Source organism: Haemorhous mexicanus, chromosome 1, assembly GCF_027477595.1.
Source record: "Haemorhous mexicanus isolate bHaeMex1 chromosome 1, bHaeMex1.pri, whole genome shotgun sequence".
Lineage (NCBI taxonomy): Eukaryota > Metazoa > Chordata > Aves > Passeriformes > Fringillidae > Haemorhous > Haemorhous mexicanus.
In genome coordinates, this window is record NC_082341.1 from 95,320,828 (window position 1) to 95,343,857 (window position 23,030).

The 23,030-nt window shown below is 38.2% G+C and overlaps 1 protein-coding gene across 1 annotated transcript in view; it reads left to right on the forward strand.

Moving 5' to 3' along the window:
* Window positions 1-23,030, forward strand: part of LOC132332416 (band 4.1-like protein 4B) — a 72,615-nt gene that overhangs the window by 26,164 nt on the left and 23,421 nt on the right. Inside the window, exons 4-7 of the mRNA XM_059856713.1 lie at window positions 97-164; window positions 12,970-13,074; window positions 15,942-16,080; window positions 16,522-16,599. Of these exons, the coding sequence (XP_059712696.1) occupies window positions 97-164; window positions 12,970-13,074; window positions 15,942-16,080; window positions 16,522-16,599 (390 nt within the window). The remainder of the gene's footprint in view (window positions 1-96; window positions 165-12,969; window positions 13,075-15,941; window positions 16,081-16,521; window positions 16,600-23,030) is intronic.

Genomic DNA, 23,030 nt, shown 5'->3' on the forward strand with positions numbered 1-23,030 from the left:
TTTCTGAGGTGCTAACAGGAATATTTTTTTAAGAAACAGTTGTATTATCCTAAGTGCATGGATGTTGTACTAAACTTTGGCTCCTTCTTTTAACAGGCTGTGAAAGAAGAGACCTCTTTTGTAAATCCCAGTAAGACCTCCAGTCTGCAGGACCCTAATGTAAGGTCTGTTGCTTCTTGTCCGTAGGGGAAGAAAAAAATTAATGTATGATGTAATGAAGCATTTCCCAAACATTATTTCAACTTCTTGTTACAGTTCAATTTGCTCATCTCCAGGTTGCTGCGTCAAGTTCACCATGCAATGACCTGAGGAGAAGGTGGCTGTCAGAACAGTGCTTATTTTATACATATATATCAGATATAGTTTAAGAATTGATAAAAGTTCAGCTTTAAAGATCAGGCTAAGTGTATCTATTTGAATAAATGACAAAACCTCAGTAAGAAATCAGGTCTAGAGACAATCTTAGAAAAACTTATATAAAAATAAGTCAGTTTTCATAACTTTTCTATCAGAAACATGCTAGGTGTCCAAACTGGAATATCCCTGTGTCTTCATTTTCCTGATTTGTGCAAAGCCTTTTCTTCTCAGAAGAAGAGGCATTTGGTATACAGTCTTCAGAAAAATGGCTCATTAGCAGACAGTAGTAAGTACTTTTGATTGTACTTTTCTTCTGTTGATAGACGATAATAGTCTTTCTTTATTGGAGTGGCCATTTTGAAGAGGCATATTAATTGTAAACATTATTTGAGTGGCACAGTATGCTGTCTTCCAGAAGGTGATTAGAGAGGAGGTTACAGCTGGAGCATTTGGGAATTGCCTGCCTCTATGTGTCTGGTAGTTTCATCACTTTGAACATCTGCAGTGTTGAAATCTGAGGGGAGAGTTTGAGGGAAAAATGTTATGGATTTACAGCATAGCTGTTAATCAGCTAATTACACCAGATACACTGGTGTAATTTATATGTTCATGTATATGTAATATACATATGTACTGGAGCACCAGTCATCTCATGATTTTATTTTATAACTTTTGGGTGGTGATTCTTGCAACAGAAAACAGACATTTAATCACCTTATAGAAAAGTCTAGTTGAGAGGCATAATGTATTATATTTGAAAAATTAATTCATTCTGAACTCAAAAATTAACACATTTAGTTGGGAAAATTTGTCAATGTTTATTTCAAATGTGTATTTTCCCTACAGTGCGATAAATCTGTGCTAGCCTTCAAAAACCACTTCATTCAGAAATTCCTTTCTGGCCAGATTGGGCTGGCAGAGTTGCTGTGTTTGCTAAATGAAAGCAGGTACCTAGAGAAGAATGGTGGGGATGGTTGGTGGTGCTGAGGCAGGAGGAGACACGAGAGCTGATGCTATTGCCTCCCATGGCAGCACCTGGCTTGCAGTGCAGCTGTGATTTCCAGTTTCCCAGTCTCTTTTCTTGGGATACCCTGCAGACCTGAAATGTCTCACCTGAGAGGCCATGATTTTTTCATTTGTTTGTCCAAGAGGCTGTAAAGTCTGTTTGATATTTAGAATCACCCATTTTTCTTCTGTGACATTGCTCTTCTTAAACTGCACTAAACCTTCTTCAGAAATCCTTTTCTTTCTTAAGAAAACTCCTCACATACATTGCACAGTGACCTATTTCTTTGTTTAATTGAACTGGGTTTCCCATGCTGTCTCTGCCACAGCACTTGTTGGTTTGCTGTCACTTGCAGAAGCAGTTCAGGAGGACCTAATTTGAACATCCCTGTGTGACTGGGAATGTGGCTACAGACTTGTTTTCCTTAATCACTTCTGCTGAACTTCTGCATAACATCTGTAGAAAAGCCTTTTTACTCCACATTTTGGAATCTCTCCTACTGCATCATGTTGAACTGTAAATGAGTGGTGTGCTTTGTAAAGTGCTTTTTAGTAAAGTACTATTCAGCATGAGGTAAGGTTGGTAACCTGGCAGCAAAGCAAATTTCACTGCTTTCTTTCACACACATCCAAGCTTATAAAATTGTAAAAGTCACTTTGGAGTTCTTGGTATGCAGCGTTCCAGTGTATATTTGTCTAATATTTATTTTTATCTGTGTTATGTCAAGCATCATTTCCTCTACAGTGAGTTGTACCAAATGAAATGGTATTCTTTTATTGCTGAGTCCTGAAGGTGCACATATATAAGTAATCAATGCTCAGGGATAGACCAGTTTTAAGGGGTAGACCAATTTTAACAGCCTGCATTCTAAACTCGGAGGAAAATGCAAAATAAATCCAGTGTCTAACCATTTTATTTCTCCTTCAAGCAGCTACCCTTTCTGCAGGGCTGTATGCACCTTTGCAGCCAGCCAGCATGGGATCTATTTGCCAATAACATTCTCTATAACCTCTATCTTGTGGAATTTGATGGACGTAAATGAGCTTTTGCTCTGCTAGGAATTGCATCTGAGTAGAGCCAAGAGTTAGTTCATACTGGGAGACAAATTGTCCGGGAGCTTTTCTCTTCTCTTTAGCAGAGACAAGCAAAACAACCCTTGGTAATAAACCCTTCCATGTGGAATATATTTTTTTTCCCTGCAAGTGCTCATGCAGACATTTCTGTAAACAACACCTCTGTGAATCTTTGAGGATTCTGTTTGCTGAAATATCTTGCCGGTTGAAACCAGTAGCTGTCACAGCTTTTTAACAATACTCCACTCTTTTCCTGGGAGGGATTTATAGCAGGGACAATGACTTTGATTACTTTTCACACTGATAAGTGTGCAAAACACTACAAAATTCTTTGTTTTTTCCAAACCCAAGATACAGGGAAATTCGTTCAGGCCTGCTAGTAAGCAAACATATGTAGTTTTGAGCAGTAACTGAAGCATGAATTGTTTGTATTAATAGGGAACTAAAGGGTGACAGAGGAGGGCAGTAGTGCTTGTTTGATTAGAAAACTGTGCTCTCTTTGCTACCATTTTGTCTGCTCTTCCATTGCCATTCTGAATATTACGCTTTTAATGAATTAACTATTTGGATATGGCCTGTAATCTCCCATAGCAATTATTTTAGCATCTGCCATGACAGACTCAATTTGGCTAACAATTGCTATAGCTCTTTGTAGAATTAGTTCTGGTTCAACTAGTAATTACTCATATGTCTGTGTGGTACAGCCACTTTTCCTACAAGTCAGTCTCCAGTGATTTTCTTGGGCATGGCCTCAGGATAATGTTGTTCTATGCAAAGTTGTCATGTATCAGGCAGTTTATCCACCTGTTTTCTGTGTCTTCTGGCAAACTCCAAACACTTCTTCATGTAAGTAATTTTAAATATGAGGAAGGGGGAATCAGAGCTGAAGCCGAAACAGCACTAATTTTTCAGCTTTAGGAGGGGAAACCTTGTTAAATTTGCTCTGTCATTTGGTGCGCAGGCTGGAATCGCAAGGTTGCCTCCTGATCTTGCTGTTAATAGGTAACCTGTACACACCAGATTAGGCTGCAGGAGGGTATGGGATCACAGCAGACTGCAGTCCTCTCTCACTCCCTGCTTCTGGAGAGCAGTCCTGCATCTTTCTGTAGGTTTTCCTCCTCTGGATAGGATTTTTTTTTTCCTCCCAGACTGTTTTAAGTGCTGGTTCCAACATTAAACCATGAAAAAGCTGGTGACTCAATATGTGCTGCAGTGTTCTAGCTTACATCCTCTAATCCTCAATTGCACTATGAATTGGGACATAGTTGTACATTCCCCTTGGTGACTCTACTGCTTTGCAGATAACCTGTAACAGAGCTGAAGATCTGGACAGTGGCTGCAGGGAAGTTGGATGGTTGCCTCAGCTGGATCCATCTGGGCTGCACGTGACAGAGTTCTCAGCTGAACAAAGTCAAATGAGAGCAGCTAAAAGGAGGGAATTTCTCTAGCAGGTTAAATAGGAGAGCTATGAGTTACCTTGATAAGACACAAGAATCCTCTGAAGAAGAGTAAAACCTTTCTTGATTACAAGTCTGTTGTAACAGATCTGAAAGCACACACATTTTCTTCAACATCAAAGTAATATGTACTCTATACCTATATACTAGTCACTATATAGCTGGGCTGTATGCATTTTGGACAAGGCAGAAGAGAACACTGGTTTTTAGAAGAAATACCTGGGAAAAAAGTGTTATTTATGTATTTGCTTTCTTTTTTTTTACTTATTTGTTTTTCTCTTTTTTTTTTTTTTTTTCCCTTTTTATATTCCCTGTGTTGAATCAACAAGAGATACAGTTCTAGGATTTTTAATAGTACTTCTTTTGGGATATAGACCCTAAGTGTACAAGGGAAGAAGTGATCACGTCCATCCTTTTGAAGGCCAACAAGAGGAATTCGTCTTACAACAGAGCTAGAAAACCCTTCCTAACAGATCAGTTTCTTCTTTAGTATTGTAAAAGGACCTGTTATGGTGGCAAATGATCCAGAAGGGATTATGAAGGAGCAGCAGAAGGGATTATGAGGGAGCAGCATTCATCTGTTAGAGAATTCCTGACACCCAGGTATCTGTCTCTGTGTCCAGATGGAAGTGTTGAGGGAGAAGTGTTTTGGGAAAATTTGCTGATTAGATGTCTAATTTAATTCACGCTTGAGATTACTGAATGTTCTTATAGTTTTCATAAGGCTCTCATCCCCTGCCTCTACCAACTAGTCTTTTTGTATTTGATTCTTTTAGCCTTGAGAGATCAGGGTTCCAGCTGTCTGCTAGAAACAATGAAGGAAGAATAGTGAAGGAAGTAAAGTGTTGTGCAAAATAGAAAAATTAAAAATGTAGTCAGCCTATTTCCTATCACCTCTGGTCACACTTTCCTCTTGATCAGGGGTGTGTTCCGCCTTCTGATTTGGGATGTGGGGGTTTCTGTCCTGCAGTGTATCAAGGGAATGGGAATTGCAAAGTCACCTTTTCTCTTTTTTATAAACCTCACCCATTTCTCAGTAAGGGGATGGATGATAGAAAGATAAACTCATGAACTTTCTTTGCAAAAATTTATTATCTAATTGCCAGCCTGCTTAATCTATTAAAAATAAGGAAAATATGGCTAACCACAGATCCTCATGAAGAGAATTTGTTTTCTTATTCAAATCTTTGCCAGACAGAAACACCAGCTGTACAATTTCCCCAGTGCCTATACATTAATTTCTCCTGAAAACTCTTTGAAGTATGTTTTCTTTCTGGCTGTGACCTCCTGTGTGCATGTGCATGCAGGTTCACACATACAAATTTGGATTGTATTTAAGATAAAGGTCTGTACTTTTTCCTATTCTGTTTTCTTCTTCAAACATGTCTGAATGCAAGCCCAGGTATAATTCTGCTGAACTGGCTTAAGGAGTTCCAGAGTTAAGAATTACACCAAAATAGTTCAGATGTTAAGAATTGCTACTACTTAGGAAAAAGAAAATACTGTCTGTCTTTGGGCATAGCCAGTTTGCCAAAGTAAATTTTCATCTTGGGATAAGTCCAACAGTAGAAATGTTGGTAAAAATGCCCAAAGTTAAACAAGTTGGGTAAGAAACTGAAGTAAAATTTGTAAGACAGGAATTACCTAGCAACAGGATTTGCTGATAATACACACACACTTTTCTTCATGTTCACGTGCTGCTCAGGAAAGCTTAGATGTGATATGTTTGGTACATGTAAGCACTAATACCTACTTCATCTCCTACATGTTAGTCTTCATTTTACGAGGGCTCAAGGCAGGACTGTCACCAACTCTAGATCAAGTCAGCCATGGATTTGTCTATCTGAATTTTGAAACCTCCAAATACAAGATGGAGATTAGACAGCCTCTTACTTAAAATAGTGATCAAAAGTGTAAATATAAGTTCAGTTGTCAGTCAGGAGCCCTCTTCAGCTGAAGCTCTCAAGTTGGCTGGTCAGTTGTTACTGTTCTTGTTGCTGTTGCCATTTCCTGTCATGCACCATGTGGTACATTTATGCACTGTAATATTTATTTCCCTTTAAATATGCTTTTGGGTTACTGCCAGCTTTGGCAGGCTTTATATCCCACATGGTTCAGGATTTGTCTGTGGATTTCTTTCTGTTTAGACCAACTGCTGCATCACCCTTTGTTGATCCTTGTTATCCAAATTATCTCATCTTTCATAGGATTGCAAATAGCAATATTCTTCTTATGTGGGAGTAGGTATAAGCACCAGCTGGTGCTTTGTGCATTCATTTATTCTAATTTTCTTTGTAAATCTTCCCATCCAAAACCAAATTACGCCATTACATTGAGACTAATTACATTAGGAGCTGCTCAACACATAACGTAAAATTAAATGTTATCTCGTAGAGCTTGATGATGCTGCACACCAGAAGAGAGGGGTGGAAAACATTAAATTATATCAAGTTTTACGGGGTGCAGATGAATCAGGAGAAGTAATCTCAGGCGCTCTTCTGAATGCCTACTGCAGAGTAAGCTTAGTTCATTCAGATTGTCAGAATGTGATCAACCTGCTGTGCCTTGTGCCTCTGGGGTGCACTGGGCTTTGAGTCTGGCTGCCTTTCAGTTGATGGGAAAATGTCTAACACCTTTTGTGACCAAAGTGATACTTCTAAAATATAACTTTAGTGTATCATCAAGGAAGGAGTGTCTCTCAAAGTAATGTCTGCAGTCTTGTGCTTTTGCCCCTCCATTCTCACCTGAACAAATTATATTAACATTTAAATTGTCATCTTTTGCTCTCTGAGCTAACATCCTGCTGACATACCTCAGTCTGAACCTGAACCATGTTTTTCAGAGAACTCTGGCTCTCTGCAGGTATTCTCAAAATATGACTGTATAAGCAAGGGGCAAAGTGTAGTGATGTTTGCCTAATCTATACACAATTCAACGTGAAACTAGCATCTCAGTATCTGTTTTTATACATATACTTCCAGTGAGTGTCAGGGTAGCTTTTATGTGACCTGAAATCTCACCTGCATGATTATGGGCAGCATGTTTCCCCAAGTTGAAGACTTCAGTTCCCTGGGAAACTAGAAATATCCAAAAGAGCTTTCAGGAAATTCAGAACTGAAGCTGATCAAGAATTAAGTGCTTAGTCTTACCTGGCATGAACTTCAGTGTATTCAATCAGGCTGCTTTTTCTTAAACTCAGAATGGAGTTAACTCTGTGAGGCAGAGTCTGAAATATTACATTTAAATATCTCCCTCTAAATATATTGTGAAATATTCTAGGTAAACTAAAATAATTACCTCTGTTGTCTTCTTCCTAAGAAATTTGAATTGCTTTTAAAAATCTCCTTTTCTCATTCAGTCTTTACCTTAAAAAATTATTATAAAGAATCATTCTCCAACTGAAAATTTCAACAAACGTTTCCAAAAAAAACCCAAATATGTAAATACGCATCACCCTGGCCTCAGTCCAGGGACAGGTTAATGGATCTGCTGCTCTAGCTTTTTGCAGGAACCTCACACAGTAATTTCTGCATCAAAGTCATAACTTCAAGCTGAACTCTTGAATAGCCTTTGCATGCCAGTCTGCATTAAAGACTGCAGATAGCACACCTAGGTATGTTCTTTGACTTCATTCTGAGTCTTAAAGACCTCTTTGACCTGCTGCCTGAATCCAAATGCTGATGAATTGTTTGTAATTGTATTCTTAACCTCCAAACTACAGAGAAAGGAGCAGTACTCAGACCTTTCGGATGAGGATAAGCTAATGAAATACCCCACTTGAGGTGCATTTCTTTGGCTCAGTCCTCTGTCCCCTAATCTGTGCCTAAACTCCTTGGAAAGCACAGAATTCATTATGACTGTCCTGGTTGCTGTGAGTAGGGGTAGGATTTGTAGCTCAGTTTGACCTTAGTTACCAGGTGTTGACCTCCTACATTACCCTGAGCTGTGAGAGAAGAGCGGCTCCTGTATGATCATTATCTATCTGTTGGACCACAGGGGCACTGTACTTTTGTCTAGACTGCACATAATTTTCATTGCAAGGGCAATGGAGGGCATGGAATTTTTTCCTTTACAAGAAGCAGAACTCAATTTGTGGGTAAGAAAAGCACATAATCTGTAGCAAGGATCTTTGTTATACATCTGTAATCTATAGGGAGGGGGGTATGGGAGGTAAAAAGAAGAAAAAAACTTTATTTAGAAAATTGTATATGGGCAGTTGCTTTAAAATGTCCAAGCAATGTTTTGAAGAGCTAACCTGTCTTCTGAGAAAAGGTACCTTATCAAAGTGAAAAAGAACATATTGTTTCTTAACTTCAGATGACCTTTGGAAAAGAAATGTGTGAAATCCTAAGAGCACAGGCTTAAGAAAGATTTGAGTGTTTGTCTGTGTTTGCTTAGCTTGTTAGGTTATGTCTCTGATATACAAGAGAATGCATCTATCAAATATTTTTCCTTTTCCTTCCTTTCTTTCTTGCTTATCCTTCCCAAGTTTTCACTATCATGTTCCCACTCAAAGGGGATTCTGCAGCCAAAATCAGCCACTGGGGCTTTTTTTTTCCTTTTCTGTGAGTCAGCATCTGAAAGCAGGTTAACTTTCATGCAGCTGGCTGTATCCTCGTAATCATGGGATTTTTATCCTCTATCTCTTGGCATCAGTTTGGGAAGACAAAGGGAGAGGTATTGTTCCAGATGACAAAATAGATACAAAGAGAAGAGAAGCAAAGAGGATAAAGCCTGTTAAAGACAAGTGCAGGAAGTGTGTTCCTCCAGCAGACTTTGGTAGTTTTAAAATCCTGAACTGGATCCTCCAAGGTGAGAGAAGTTAATGAATACCATTCAGTTTATGACATGGACAATCATTTTATCCCACATAGCCCAATTGCCACGTTTCAAACAAGCATGGAGGTCTGTCCAGAGCCTTCCAAGCAGGGGACAAGGAAGCCACGGCACACAAATGGGTGGTGCAGGAGCAGTGCAGCCTCAGCCCTCCAATCTGAGCCAAGGTGAGGTGGGACACCCTGAGTCACTCAGCACGAGCATATGCATTCCACCCCCAAGGAAGGTTCAAGGTAAACCACCATACATCTGTGGTCACTCGAAATGTTCCATAGGGTGATTCTTTTTTTGTGAGCAGTTTTGGTTTCAGTCGCCTCCTTGGCTGCTAGTCTGAGAACAAAACAGATTCCTTGGGTTTGGAGGGGATCTCTCTGGTCGTGTTTTTGTTGCTGTGCAGGCTTGTGGAACAGGCTGGAGCTAGTTCAGGAGAGTGGGCTGGCTGTGGCTCAGGAGGGTGCTGGGGCTCTCAGTGCACAGGCAGTTTCTGATGACCTGCCACTGCATGCTGACATTCGTGGTTGTTATTGTCATTCTCACCAGGAAGCGACAGATTTTTATGTAAGGTGCCAGGTCATTAAGTAACTCTGTCTTGGTTCAGTACCTTCATTTGTATGCAGTAGTGGTTGGGTACTGTTACAGGAAAAAGGTTTATGAATTAATGACATTGAAAAAGAGCCTTCTAAAGGAACTGTAATATACTGTATATTTTCTTTTTCATTGTAATTCTAAGTCCCACTGATCCTTTAACACTTTCCTCCTATACTTTTCCTCAAGCTGTATGCTTTGTACAGGACTACCATGACTTATATAGCTGTGTAATTTATATAGGACTACAAACTTGAAATGGTGATATCTGCACATAATCATTCTATTTAAATAATTGAAATAATTACAGGGCTTCTCTTCAGAAATTATATCTTTCCATATAAGAATTCTGTCTGTAGAAACCAAAGGACAGTAACAGAAGTTGTTCTGCTACTTTTTCTGGAATATCAATGAGATTTTTAAAAAAGTTTCTATGATATTAAAAGCCTGCCATTTTTAAAACACAGATTGGGCACTGGGTTGATCAAGCTAAGCACTTCTTGCATGTAGTTGCTGTTGAGAGAGTAGCAACAGCTTTGAGCAGGTTCAGACTGAGGAAGAGCGTTTAAAGATGGAACAGGACCTGTTGTGGAATTTTTAGCCTGGTGTGGAAAGAGGTAACCTAGCAAGGTTTTAATGAGGGCAAAATTCCAGCTCTGCAGTTTGTAGGACTAGCTTAACATTTCATCTTGTTCTAATGGCCTCTTTGGGTAGAGGCATTGCCACAGCTTCTTTTCTTTCGGGGGTAACTTCAATTTACATCCTAGCTAAGCTGTAGCTTCTCAAAATGTGCAATAAATGGTGCTTGTCTCTTCCCCAGAGGCTGAGAAATATCAGGGGAAAGGTAGTTGCTGCCGCCAGCCTCTAACAAAACTTATGGCAAAATTTTATCATAATAGGAAGGAAGATTTTGCTTTTAAAATGGTATTGATTTTGCAACATAAGTGAGTGGAATACTTTACTGGTGTGGTGCACAACATAAGTAAAGTTTATCTGAGTGATTACAATGGCTGAAAAAGGAGTAGGAGTGTCTAACATTTACTTGACTTTTTTTCCCTACTTGAAAATCTGAAGCATTCAAAGGAAAATTATAAGTTTTTCATCTTTCTATTGGATTAGAGAGTAAGTGCTGTTTGTATCTCCAACATTTTATTTACAGTTGAGTGAAATTTTTCATGTTATACATTTTTTTCAGCATTAAATCAGACTCAGAATTTAAAAATTTTTCATATGAATAAGTGAGTTTTTTAACTTGCATTGAAATCATTGCAAACTGCTTTAGTTACAAAATTGCACTACATCTTTTCAAACAAAAATTTGATTGTGACAATTGAGATAACTGCTTCAAAAGCCCCACCTCTTCCTCTTTTTTTCTTAAATTACAAACCACAGTATTCCAAAGGAGATACACAGGCTTTGTAAAATGAAACGTGATAAAAGAGCTGAAATTATCACTTCAAATCTTCCTCTGTGTGAAAGTATCTGACTGACTTGCATCACAGTTTATAATGTTGTCCTGAGAAATTTGAAGCACCCGTGAACTGGAAATAGCTTTGTAATCAGCTTTCCTCTTCTACACATTGCTGTTTCTTGAACCCCTTCATAGCAGTAGTTCCTCACTTGATATCATTGTGAGGAAATGTTATTCAACTTGTAGTTTATACCACTCTGTTTCCACTCTCATTGAGTTGGTGAAAAGGTTTAAAAATTGTAAGCTACAATCTTACAAAATTATTGAAAAGTTGTGGACCACTCATGCAGAGCAAGAATTTCAGCTAATGTATTTGAGCTGAAAATAATTACAGTCATTTACACCCCTTCAGAATTTGATTTTCTGTTGTTTAATGTGTCTTAACATATTTATCCTGCTTATGTCAGACGTCAATTCGAAATCACTTTGGATAAACAGAACAAGTAATTTTTTTCAGTAGCCAAAAACTACCTTTGCTTCAGCAAAAGTAGAGCTAGTTGTCTTCCAATCTGAAGTCTGACTTGATCAAAACGATCTTGGGAGCTTCCATAATGAGGTTGATTCACAGATTTTCAGGTCAGATATACTGAATTCAAGATTAAAACAGATTATTTGGGGTTCCCCCCCCACCCTTTGCTTATCTTCCCCTTAATTGCCAGCCTAATAGCCTAACAAATTCAGCAAAAGGTCTTCAGATCTGACTGGCTTGTTCTGCATTAATGTCATTGAGAAATCTGTGATAAAAATGACTGACACTGAAATTTGAACTGGGGAAAGGGAAATATATCTGATATAGATATCTTGCTGCTTTCTATACCGACTTTTTGAAATTAATGGATACAAATATCAGGTAAATAATTGACAAAAGTTGTTTTATGAGAAGTGGAACTAGTAATCAGGTTTATGATTTATTTATGTCCTTTCTCCTTTAATACTTTCCACTGTTCCGTCTTATGCTCTGTGACCTCTCCAAAGACTAAGAAACATTTAGGAAAACTGAATATATAACCTGAAGCCATGCCAGTAGGTTCTGTTGTAGCTCGACATCAGGTTCAGAAGTTATCAAAGAGAGTTAGCAAAGCTTAAAACACACAGGGGCATCAGAGGGATCTGCAATAGTGAAAATTAAACATGTGTATCTTATTAAGGCTTTAGAAGGCAAATACAAGGTAAGTAGACTAGAAAAACTTTTGCCATTTGTGAAATGTACCTCAGTGCATGTGCAGTCCCATCAGCAATCAGTAGGGCTGCTCAAGTTACTAACTGAGAATCTGACTTCAGATAAGATAGCAGAATACCATTTCACAAATTTTTAATCAGGACTTCCAAATTATTTTTTTAATGTTTTGCATATTTATTATATTTATAGTACACATATAGTGTATTTAATCATAACCTGTTGCCTCAAATAAAATCAGTATTTAAGATGTTTCATGTGTCTTCATGCCCCCCAAGCTCATGGTTGAAATGGCTTCCTCCCAAGGTCATGAGGATCTTTTATTTAGTATTTATGATTTTTTTATTGAAGCCTGAGTTAATTCTACTGATATATGGTTAAGGAGAAGATTCTTTTATGTGGACCTCCTCATTGCCATATCTTTCTTTTGCTGGAGCTCTGCAGATGTATTTCACATTAATGAGCATCTGAAACACATCTGAGTTTTGCTTTTTTCTAGCAAGTTGGCAAAAATTTGATCATTTTTCTTGGATCATATCCATTAGTTCATTTCCCTTGAGCTGCTCTTTCAACTGTGGAAAGTTAATGTTTAATTTCAAATAAAAAATATTTTAAGCAAAACAGGTTTCACAATTCATAAAATAGTTTTTGTTAGACATATGTTTTGTAAAAATATTTCTGACGTGACTGAACTGCTGGTCTGTTATTAAAACGTGGTATTCTGGAAACAGTGACATTTCCACATGGTCTTTCACATAGGCTCTGTGTTTGCAACCAGTGGCTGCTTCTATAAATGGTATGCCCAGCATAGGAGGGTGAGTTCACACATCCTTTTCTGTACACACACACACTGGCCAGTGAACTATAAATGGAACAAAAGGATGAACTCCAATGGGCACTTGCCACTACACAAGATAAGGAAGTGTTGATGAGTTAGAACTTTGGTGATATGCCTGAAGTAGTTTAAATAGAGCCGGTATGACTTATGTTTTTCTTGCTATTTTTAGAAGTCCAGCTCCAGTGAGACCTGAAACTACACCAACAACTGTCCCTACAGAAAAGCAGGAGGTTAAAGCTCCCCGTGTGAGGAAGTTAACGAGGCAGTACAGTTTGTGAGTAACATACAGCATTATCTTAGTGATTTTGCCTACTACAGCTGAAAATGAAAGGGGATGCTAATTATTGCTCTAGCTGTGCCTTCTGAAAGGCATGAGTGCAATTACATGATAATGATCTTATACCGATACCATTCCTTTCATCATTGAGAATCTTCATGCTTTTAATACAAATGAATTCCTATGCAGTGGCTAACCCTTTGAATTGCAGGCCATCCACCTTTTCCCAAGCTTATGGGTTAGGAATTAAAAACCTCTTTACCACATGAAATGTCAAAGACCTGGTGTGAGCTGGAGCAAGCTGCTCTGTTGGCTTCATTACAACCCCATTTTCAAAATGAGGAAAACATTCTTTAGTTGTTGGGGCATCAAGCTGTGCTGTGAGCCATTGCCTCTCAGAGAGTGCACCCTCCCTCTCTCAGATTTTTCACATGAAGAAATTGCTGAGCCTGCTACAGCTACTGCCAGCAAAATGAATTCTCTTAGTCCTGGAAAGAGGGATCTGTGCCTAGAGGGCTTTGGCATCCCATTTGCACATAATTCATTTCACTTGAAAGTCTCTAGAGATGTGAAGTACTGAGCAGAAGTGAAAGTCAGTGTTGATTTGTCCTCCCATGAAAAGCCAGACAAGGCCACCAGAAATTAAGGGGAAAAAAGGATAATGTCATCATAAACTAATTAGTACAAGAATACCAATGCCATAATAAAGAAAAAGATGTGTATGCTTTCTGTGAGGAATGGCAACTGTTAATCCATCCAGGATTTCAACATTCTAATGGCAGTAAATATATTTTTTGTCTCTTCAAAAGGATTCTAATAAATATCAATAAGTTGGGGGGTTTTGTTTCACTGTTAAAAACATTGTCTTTGTAACTATCTGCATTACCAAAACTGAAAAATTATTTAGAACAAGAAATAGAAGAACTAGTCAAATTGAAGCTAGGAGGAAAATGAGCTATTAGCCAAATTGGTATTTGTCCAAGAGGCCAAGACTGGTGTGTGGAAACCCACAATCACTTTTTGATTGATGAGGTTTTGATGAACAGTTTTGAACATGTTTTGCTCCCATATGGATTTCCACTTGTCCAGTAGAAGGTGTGAGTAGCAGCAAATGTACACATCTAACCACAGGTGTCACCTATGCAGTGGCCGTGTTAGGGCCAAGGACTCCCTAGTGAAAAATATGGGCCGTAATTTTTTTTTTCTTTTTGTAAACTCAAATTCTGTTCAATTTAAATTATCTTGTATCTGGAATGCAGATATGGGAAATGTGAAGAAACAGCGAAAGATTATTTTGAAAGTAATACAGTGAAGGCCATTTCTCAGTCTTACAGCTAGTGTGCTGATAGCTTGATGGCTGATAAATCAACCCTAACTCTTAATTTTCCACTTCCTTGTATACACCAGAGGAACCTGACTCAGAAAGAATGGGGAGGGTGCCAGTGAATTCCTGCTGAGAGTGGAGAGCAAGGACTGGGAAAATGTCATCTACATGTTTCTGAAAGAGAGATTAACTAAGTCAACAGCCCAGCTCTGGGCTTTTTGCAATAATAAAATGTCTATTCCATTCTAACATGTCTATTCCAACAGGTCCAAAACATTTCACAATTTATTTCCAGCATAAAACCTGTGTACTGTGCATGCTATGGTGCTGAATTCTATCCTTAACCAGAAGGAATAAAAAATGAAGTTTGAAAAAGATAATGTTAATCACCAAAATTTTACATCATAATTAAAAAACATTGGTAGGCAACCCAGCATAAGGTTGTGTAACCTGTATGTCATGTAGTTTTGAAGTTTTTGTGTTGTCCAGGCATGCTGCCTTCAAGTGGCACTAAATCAAGTGTAGTTCTGTTCTGGAAGTATCTGGCAAGGCAGATACATGCAGTCAAGCTGGCATGGCAGGCTTCTGTGCGCTGTGAGTACCTAATTGGTAGTTAAAATTAGTGCTGTTTTATGAGCAGAAGTAATTTTTCTCATTATTTTTCGCTGTGCATTAAACTGTCAATCTGTAATCTTTCCTTTTCACACATCCTTCCCAGTAACAAGGTTTCCGTAGGCCAAATTATGACTCTGTTTACCTCCATCCAATTGCAATTAACAACTGGAAACATCCTGACTCGGGGCTGACTGATCCCAGTGATCTGTAGTCAATAGGGTTCTGCAAAAGTAAATGAAGGTATAACATTCTTTACTGGCATTCATTTAGTAGTGACGGGAGGTGAGATGGAAAGAGTTCAGCTTGACGGCCTAAAGCCCAGGGGAAGCATGCAACCTCATCTTAAATAAAGTGTTTTCTCTGTAAATAGAATAAATGAGACAGGAAAAAGATACCCTCACAAGAATGTTTTTAAAAAGATCCTTTTTGGAGTCAATCAAATTCCTTTAAATACAGTTTGAAAATAGAAGCGTAGACTGGCTCCATAATGGGTGTCAAGCCTACGGTTGTCTGAAGCCAATGAAGCAGTCAGATCCATGGATGGATGTCACCATATCTGTTCTTATCAATGCTGCCAGCCTCCATAGAAAAGAATAAACATTAACATGGAGTAATATCTAGTCCGTTCATTCGTGCATCTATACATAATCCATAGAAACTCTACTTGCACCTAATAACCATAAGATTTCCATTTGCAGGTGAGAAGTACCTAGCCAACCCATTTTTAGGGAATTTTTAAAGCTTAAAAAAAATGTCTAATTTACTTGAAAGGGTAGCTGTTTTTTAGAGGGAAGAATTAATGGAGCTTCACTTCAAAGCACTGCAGCAGACATACAGGTTACCAGTGCCTCCTCTGACAAAAGTGCAGTCAAAAGTCCAGTGGCATTTTCTAATGAGAAAATCTGTCTGTTTTTATCAACGGCAGTGATGAAGATGACCTTCCTCCCGCACTGGCAGCAGCAGCAGCAGCATCAACACCTGTGTCTTCAGCATCTCCCGGATCGCAGAAAACGTGTACACCACAAACATCAGAAGGACAAGGCCAGGTTTCACCCGGTGGCAAGGTAACACACAAAGAGATGAGCTCATGTCATTTGGGAGAGAGTTTAGGAAGGACAGGAGGGAGCTGTGAGTAAAAGGTTTTCCTGAGATGGAATAATTCTACATTTTAAAGCAGTTTTTAATGCAGAGTTGTAGTGATATGCTTAACTTGTTGTGTAAGGAAGTATTTAGACCCTGCTCCAAGATCCAGATAAAATCCATAACAGTTTTTTCCTCAGCATTAGTGGGCAGTGGATCAGGATTACTTACGTGGATTTTAAAGGTGAGTAATTATGTTTTTTATCTTTCCTGAGTAGCCATACCTGAAAAACATGGTGTGAAATTTAAAATCCATTTGGCAATCTGTGCTTAAAGGAATTTAAAATCCCAACAAAAATAACCAACAAACTTACATAAATTAAATGGTTCCTTATTCCAATGCTGGGTTTCTTTTTTGCCTTTAGAGTTCCACAGATGCTGGGAGTACATTTGCTTTGGAGCCAGGTGACCTCCTGATGGATTTCACAGAGGCCACACCAATGGTAAATAGTTTTAGTTTGTAACCAGGAAGATGTAGAAGTTTTCAATCATTTGTCTGCAGCTAAAATGAGTGAGATACTATGCAGTGTGTTACAGAGCGCACAGGAATAAAGTAAGTTTTCTTGATATTCAGTGATCCTCAGCCTCTAACAAACTCAGCTCAGAATTTCAGAAAATCAGTCTACATCAACAAGTGTTATGGCTGATCTTCTGAATGCATTTTTTGTTGGATAACTACTTATTTCTCTCTCCTATCTTTACACATTGCTGCACTGGTTTCACAAGCTTCTTTGTCCCTTTAACACAGATTCCTAATGTAATCATAACTTTGCTTTTGGCAGTTATCTGAAAAGTCACTTCTTTTTGCCACAATTTTGTTCAGAGCTTACCTAATAGCCAATCCCAAGACATGTACCTGCACTTTCATGTTTCATTTGCAGAGTTTTCTTCCTCACTTTGGACAAAATTGCCTAAAATGTGTTGATTATTAACTCTTTTATTTGGAGCTATGTGATTTATATTTTTGCTTAAAATCCAGGGAGAGATGCCATCTGAAATCTAAATACCTCTTGACATCAGTGATCTCAACTCTTTCATCTCAGATTCTCAGCAGATTTCTTGCATAATCATAATACAATCATTAACTTCCTCCAAGTCATCCTGCATTGCAGAAAATTCTAATGCCAGATAGCTCCTCTGCTGTCCAAAGGCATTTTTGCTGTCTTCTAGAAACCACTGTTCAAGTGTATAAAAAGCATGATAAGGACAGCATTACATTTCAGTCATAAATGTGTTTGTATTAGGGTACTTCTGTCCTGGACATTGCATTCATTACATGGTTGGTCCTAGTTTACAGCATTGGAAAGGTGCTATGGGGTTGTGCCTTTTGCTTCTGAGACAGTATTGTAGTTGTCTGTAAATAACTGCTTGTGTCCTGTTACTACTGGATGAGAGCTGTGGGGATCCACAAGACACGGGCAGACTGAAACTCAACCTACCAGGAGGGAGGTTGTAGCAAGATAGATATCGGTCTCTTCCCAAGTCAGAAGTGAGAGGAAGAGAAGAAACAGCCTTAAATTGCATATTAGTAACAGTTTGTTCACGGAAAGGTTTATAAAGCATTGGCACAGGCTGCCCAGGGAAGTGGTTGAGTCGACAGCCCTGGAGGTATTTAATATTTGTAGATGTTGCCCTGAGGGACATGGTTTAAGAGGGGGACTTGGCAGTGCTGTGTTGTGGTTGGACTTGATGATCTGGAGGGTCTTTTCCAACACAAGTGATTCCATGATTCTATCTAGGTTAGATTGTCCTTTTCTATATTAGTAGCCCATTTGTGGCTAAACTGTAATTTTCTGTTGGAATTTACAAATCAATTTCTTATTCTAAAAACATGCTATGTCTTACCGTGGTAATCAGGATTTAAGAAATGCGTCATGAATACTTCAACAACTGACCTGCTCTAGATAACATTAGTTTGGTTGGTTTTGGTTTTTTTTCCATTTAACAGAACTCAGCAATACACATTTTTTTCCTTTTCCTGATTAATATACAGGCTTTTTGCCCTAAATATTTTACCAAAACATGCTTTCCCCTTCCCTACCTCACCATCCACTGATGTAATTTATTACACTGTATGTTCATGAACTAACCTTCCATGGACTTTCTTGGTTTTAATATTTTGGAGAGCAGGTACTGCCCAGCATCAATCAACCCTTTTTGTTTTGCTTAACATCTATAAAGGTCAGCTTGTTCTCTACAGAGCAGGTATTGTTTACAGACCTTTCTCTGCAGTTTCACTGACTACAGGCTGCTCTCAGTTGAGGTTTGAATGAAAAGTTTACTCTTCAGGGAGAGAGGCTCCTAGCAAAGACAAGCTAAGGGCAAATGTGTAGCTTTGAGACAGTCTAATTATTTAATAATTCTGTTGTGATAGAATGTGCTGTCTGTTGTTTGAGGGTCAAGGGTACAGCTTAGCATCCTGTTACTGTCAGGTCTGTGGTCATGTGCTGGTTTTGCATGCTGTGACCTGGCCTTTTGGAATTTGGTTGTTAATTGCAACCATTTGTTTCACATTCAGTGACAGGTACTGTATCTGAAGGGGTCATTCATGTTGTCCTATTTGGGGTATTTGCCTGAGGTGACAGAGACGGAAGTTCAGATTCCTGTGTGGTTGAGGTTTTTCTGCAGAGGGTTATTCAAACAGCTCTCTTGTCTTTGTTGTCTGGACTAGAAAGACAAAGACACCTAAATTGGTCATCCAAAATTATGTTTTGTAATTTGTTTTGGTCATGATGTGTGCTGCCAAACTTCCCCAGTTCACTGGAGAGCTGTTCATTTGAAGCAGCTTTAGATATCCTCCTTTTCTCTAGCATTACTGGTAGAGAGTGACTAATAGTCAGAGTGAGGTGCATGATCTTCATTGTTCAGTGTCTAACCATTGATGCTTCCTGATGCCCTTGGGTTTTATCCATGTTTTGCTGCTGTTGCCAGCAAAACAGTGGAAGATACCAAGTACAGTGGAATATATGCTGAGAATTACACTTAGAAGTGGAGTTCAGAAAACCAAATTAACTTATAAAAATGTAAGGATTACTGAATGGAGTGAATTAATAGAAATCATCAAGGCTGCAATGCAAGGATGAGAGCAATCAAATTTGTCTACTCAGTCAGCCCAGAGGAGGTATTGTGATATATACAAGAACCAGCTGAGCTCTAATGGTCACTTAGTCATCAATACTTAGACTGCCAGTAGCAGCAGGGCAATTATGAGGCAGACTGATTTCAGGAAATCATTTTGCAGGAAAAATAATGTACATTTACTAATGCAGATTGCCTAGAGGGAAAGGTATCCTTTAGTGCTCTGCAGTCCTAAACCCCTGTGGTTTATGCACACTTCTATTCATTTTTCAATTAGATCCTACAATTAATTGACTACAACATATTACTTGTTGTCCTTAAAACAATTATAGCATGAGTCTTCATCTTTTTTTATCCCTCTATTGTGACTTTTAGCACCATCTCCTTTTAGCTTGTATATGAATAAGATTCAATCCCTCCTGCTTTTGTGTTTTGGAAAAAGCAAATGGATTTAAAGCAATGCAGCATCATATATGAAGAATTATTTTAACACATTAGGAGCATCCTTAATGAGGTATATTAGAATAAGTTTATTCAGTGTAGTAGGCTTCTTCTCCTCCTGCAATCCGTCCTTGTGTTTCTAGCTCTTCTGGAACTGGAAATCACTGAGCTTTAAGCTATTCTGTTGCAGCTTATAATTGGTGTGATTTCTGACATGTGTATGAATGCAGAGCTTTTCTTGTTTAGTTACAGAAAGCTCAGTCTTAAGACACTGAATGAATGTAACAGCTGCTACACCACAATGACAGTACCATCTCAACCAAGAGAGAAATGAGTGTGCACAAACTTCAGTTTGACCTAATGGAGTGGGACTAAAGAAATAAGAGTTCTACATACAACATGGAGCTTTACCTAAACTTAGACTAAGGTTTGTAATGCAAGGTGGATGGGCTCATGATCACAAGTCAGGACCAAGTCATAATCACATCTAAAGAGGTATCAGAGAGCAGTAATTTACAGCTGGCGATGTACTTTCAAATTATAGGTTATCTCATGCTGTAGCAAGTGAACAATTTTCTAGAGCTTCACCTGCCATCTATTGGTGGAAAACGGAAAGAAGAAAATTATTTGCCTATTTAAAGCTTGATATATAACATTTAAAAGGTATAAATTAGCAGTATGATAGTTTATGCTTTCAGTGTAATACAAGATATTTTTTTTTTAGGATGAGTTGGAAACAAGTATGTCTATTTTAGTGATAGCATTGCTAGGGTATGCAGTCCTGTTCATTCAAAGGGATCTCACTTAGTCTGAAAGTGTACAGAATTTAATGCATTTTCATCTACTATTTTGGAAATAAAGTGAAGGTAACCAGGTCAAAAGTGAGTCAGCTCAGGGGGAAAATGGGAGAAGTTTTTGTATCTTGATGGAAGTGATAAAACATCCCTGCAAACTCTCAGTAGATAAGTAGATAGTGAGCAAGAGGTAGTGAATAGAGCAAAATAAGTAATGTATCTTTCCATTCTACTTCCCTTTAATGCTTGTATTATTAATAAAGAAGAGTTAATTTAATTTTTACTTTCTAAATTTTTATGAAAATTTTGCAAGGTTGTAATAAGCCAAGTAACAGAAAGGGAAGTGAGTTCCGTAATTCTTGCCTTCATTTTGAGGAACTTTTCACTTTCTGTGCAGACCAGTTTTTCAGTGGAAGACAGGCAAACATATCAAACTGTAATACCTCCATAACCAGTCCTTTTGGCATTGAATTCTAAATGAGAGTGAGTATAATGTAATTCAAGACTGATATTTGATAAGAACATTAGCATGTATCTACTATCTAACTGACTGAAAGTATAGATCAAGTATCTCTGCATGCCCTCAGGATCTTTGAAACAGCTCAGTCACAGACAAATTTATAAATGCTTTACTGACAGTGAACTACATACTGAAGAAAAAACAGGACTCTTGAAGACTGGGTGATATATTGCAGAATTAGAACCTTTCTACTTTTACGTCTTCATCACAAAAACAACAACAAAAAGTTTCTTAGTATAAGATGAATTGGATGCAATAAGTATGCAATGGATTCAAAGGGCAATATTAAAAATTCTATTTCCCAAGCCAGCTTCTCAATTACAGCATTTGCACACTCAAATTTACATGCAATGGCCAATTATGAGCAAAAGAATTTGCAAAAAGAAACAGTTTGTCTGTTACACATAGAAATAACAAGTAAAAGCAGCAAGCAGGATGTGAAATGCACATTTATTTCCAGTTTCAAGTCCATGCCCTTTAACTCCATATTAAACTAAGATAAAGCAAAGAACTGCAGTTGCTAAAGCAAACACCAATACAAAAAAATTACAGCAACGGGTAATAAATCTAGTTCTATGTGAACTCAAGGAATACTCTAAATTTACTCATATTGCAAAGGACCATTCTTTTCTGCTGCAAAAAAAGGGCACCAGCTGGATGAGAACACATTGCAAAGAGGGGCACTGTAAGGCTCAGTCAAAATGAGCATGACACATTTGACTGGGGATTTGCAGGAAGTGCTCAGGGCCCTTCCAGCATAAGGCTCCTGGGAGCACACAGCTTGAATCAAGCAGATGCAGGTTACCTGAGCATCATTTAGGTTATATAAGGCATGTCAGTAACTAGGGTTGGGACTTAGAACATTTTAGAACAATCATAGTCTTTGGGCAACCAGATAAATGGGTGAATACATAAAGAATTATAAATAGGACTTGTGACTAATATGTAGCTCTGCAAAGTACAGGGCTTTATTGCTGGATGCCAGTTTCATAAGCAGTCTGTTGAATTACTAACATGCAAGATAATGGGGTGTCAGGCACAGAGACAGCCCCTTGAATCTTAGTTTAAAATTCACTAAATTACCTAAAACTCTTTGACTGCTATTTAGGGATTTTCTATTTACAGATTTTCTCCCATTAATCCATTATAGAAATAGTTAGTGAAGAAACAAGAGAGAATTCTAAAATATGAACTCTAAGCTTCTACATTTACTTTTTATTTTTCCTCTGTTTTAAGTGATTTAAATTCATTGGCTCTATATATTTTTCACCGTTTTATCTGTCAACTGACCAGAACAACTTGGTGCATTCTGTAAATATATGACAGATGATTCAACACTTTTCTATTTCTAACACTTCATCTATTTCAACTAATTGAAAGTGAATTCTCAAAAAAATAAAAAGATCCACAGAGTGAAATCCATTGCTGGCTTTGCACCTGTGGACCCCATGATAAATTAGATATGATGTGTATATAAGCAAGAAAAGCTTCCAAAAATAGGGAATGGTGTTTAACAGAAAAAAAGTTGAGGCATATATCATATAATTCAGTGTTTTTAAATAATCAATGGTCCACTGGCTAATATTTTATAAAACTTGAGATGAAGATAAGGTGCAATGTCAGAAGATACTTTGGATCAAGAGGGCAGAATCTTTTCCCTGGAGAGGTGATAAATTCTGCTACAATTCTGTACAATTATTTTTTGTCACCTTTTATCTTTTTTCATATGCAGTCCTAACCCGTTCTCTGGCATTCCATGCACTTGTGGTCGTAGAAGTTCTAAAATGTGCAAATTCCTACCAGTAAATCTGATTTCTGCCAGATTGTGCAAGCAGAGCTGGTCCTGGAACTTAAGGCTTTGGCTGGACTCCATAGCAGGCCTTAGCAGATGGAATCTCATTTGAGAAGATATTTACACCAGACGACTGGAGGATCCTGTAGAATCTGTGTGCCTGCAGAGAGAGAAAATGCTCTGTAGCTAATGACTGTGAGATTGTTGCACAGTGGTGGGATGTTTGCTGTGCCTGTACAAGGGGTGGTT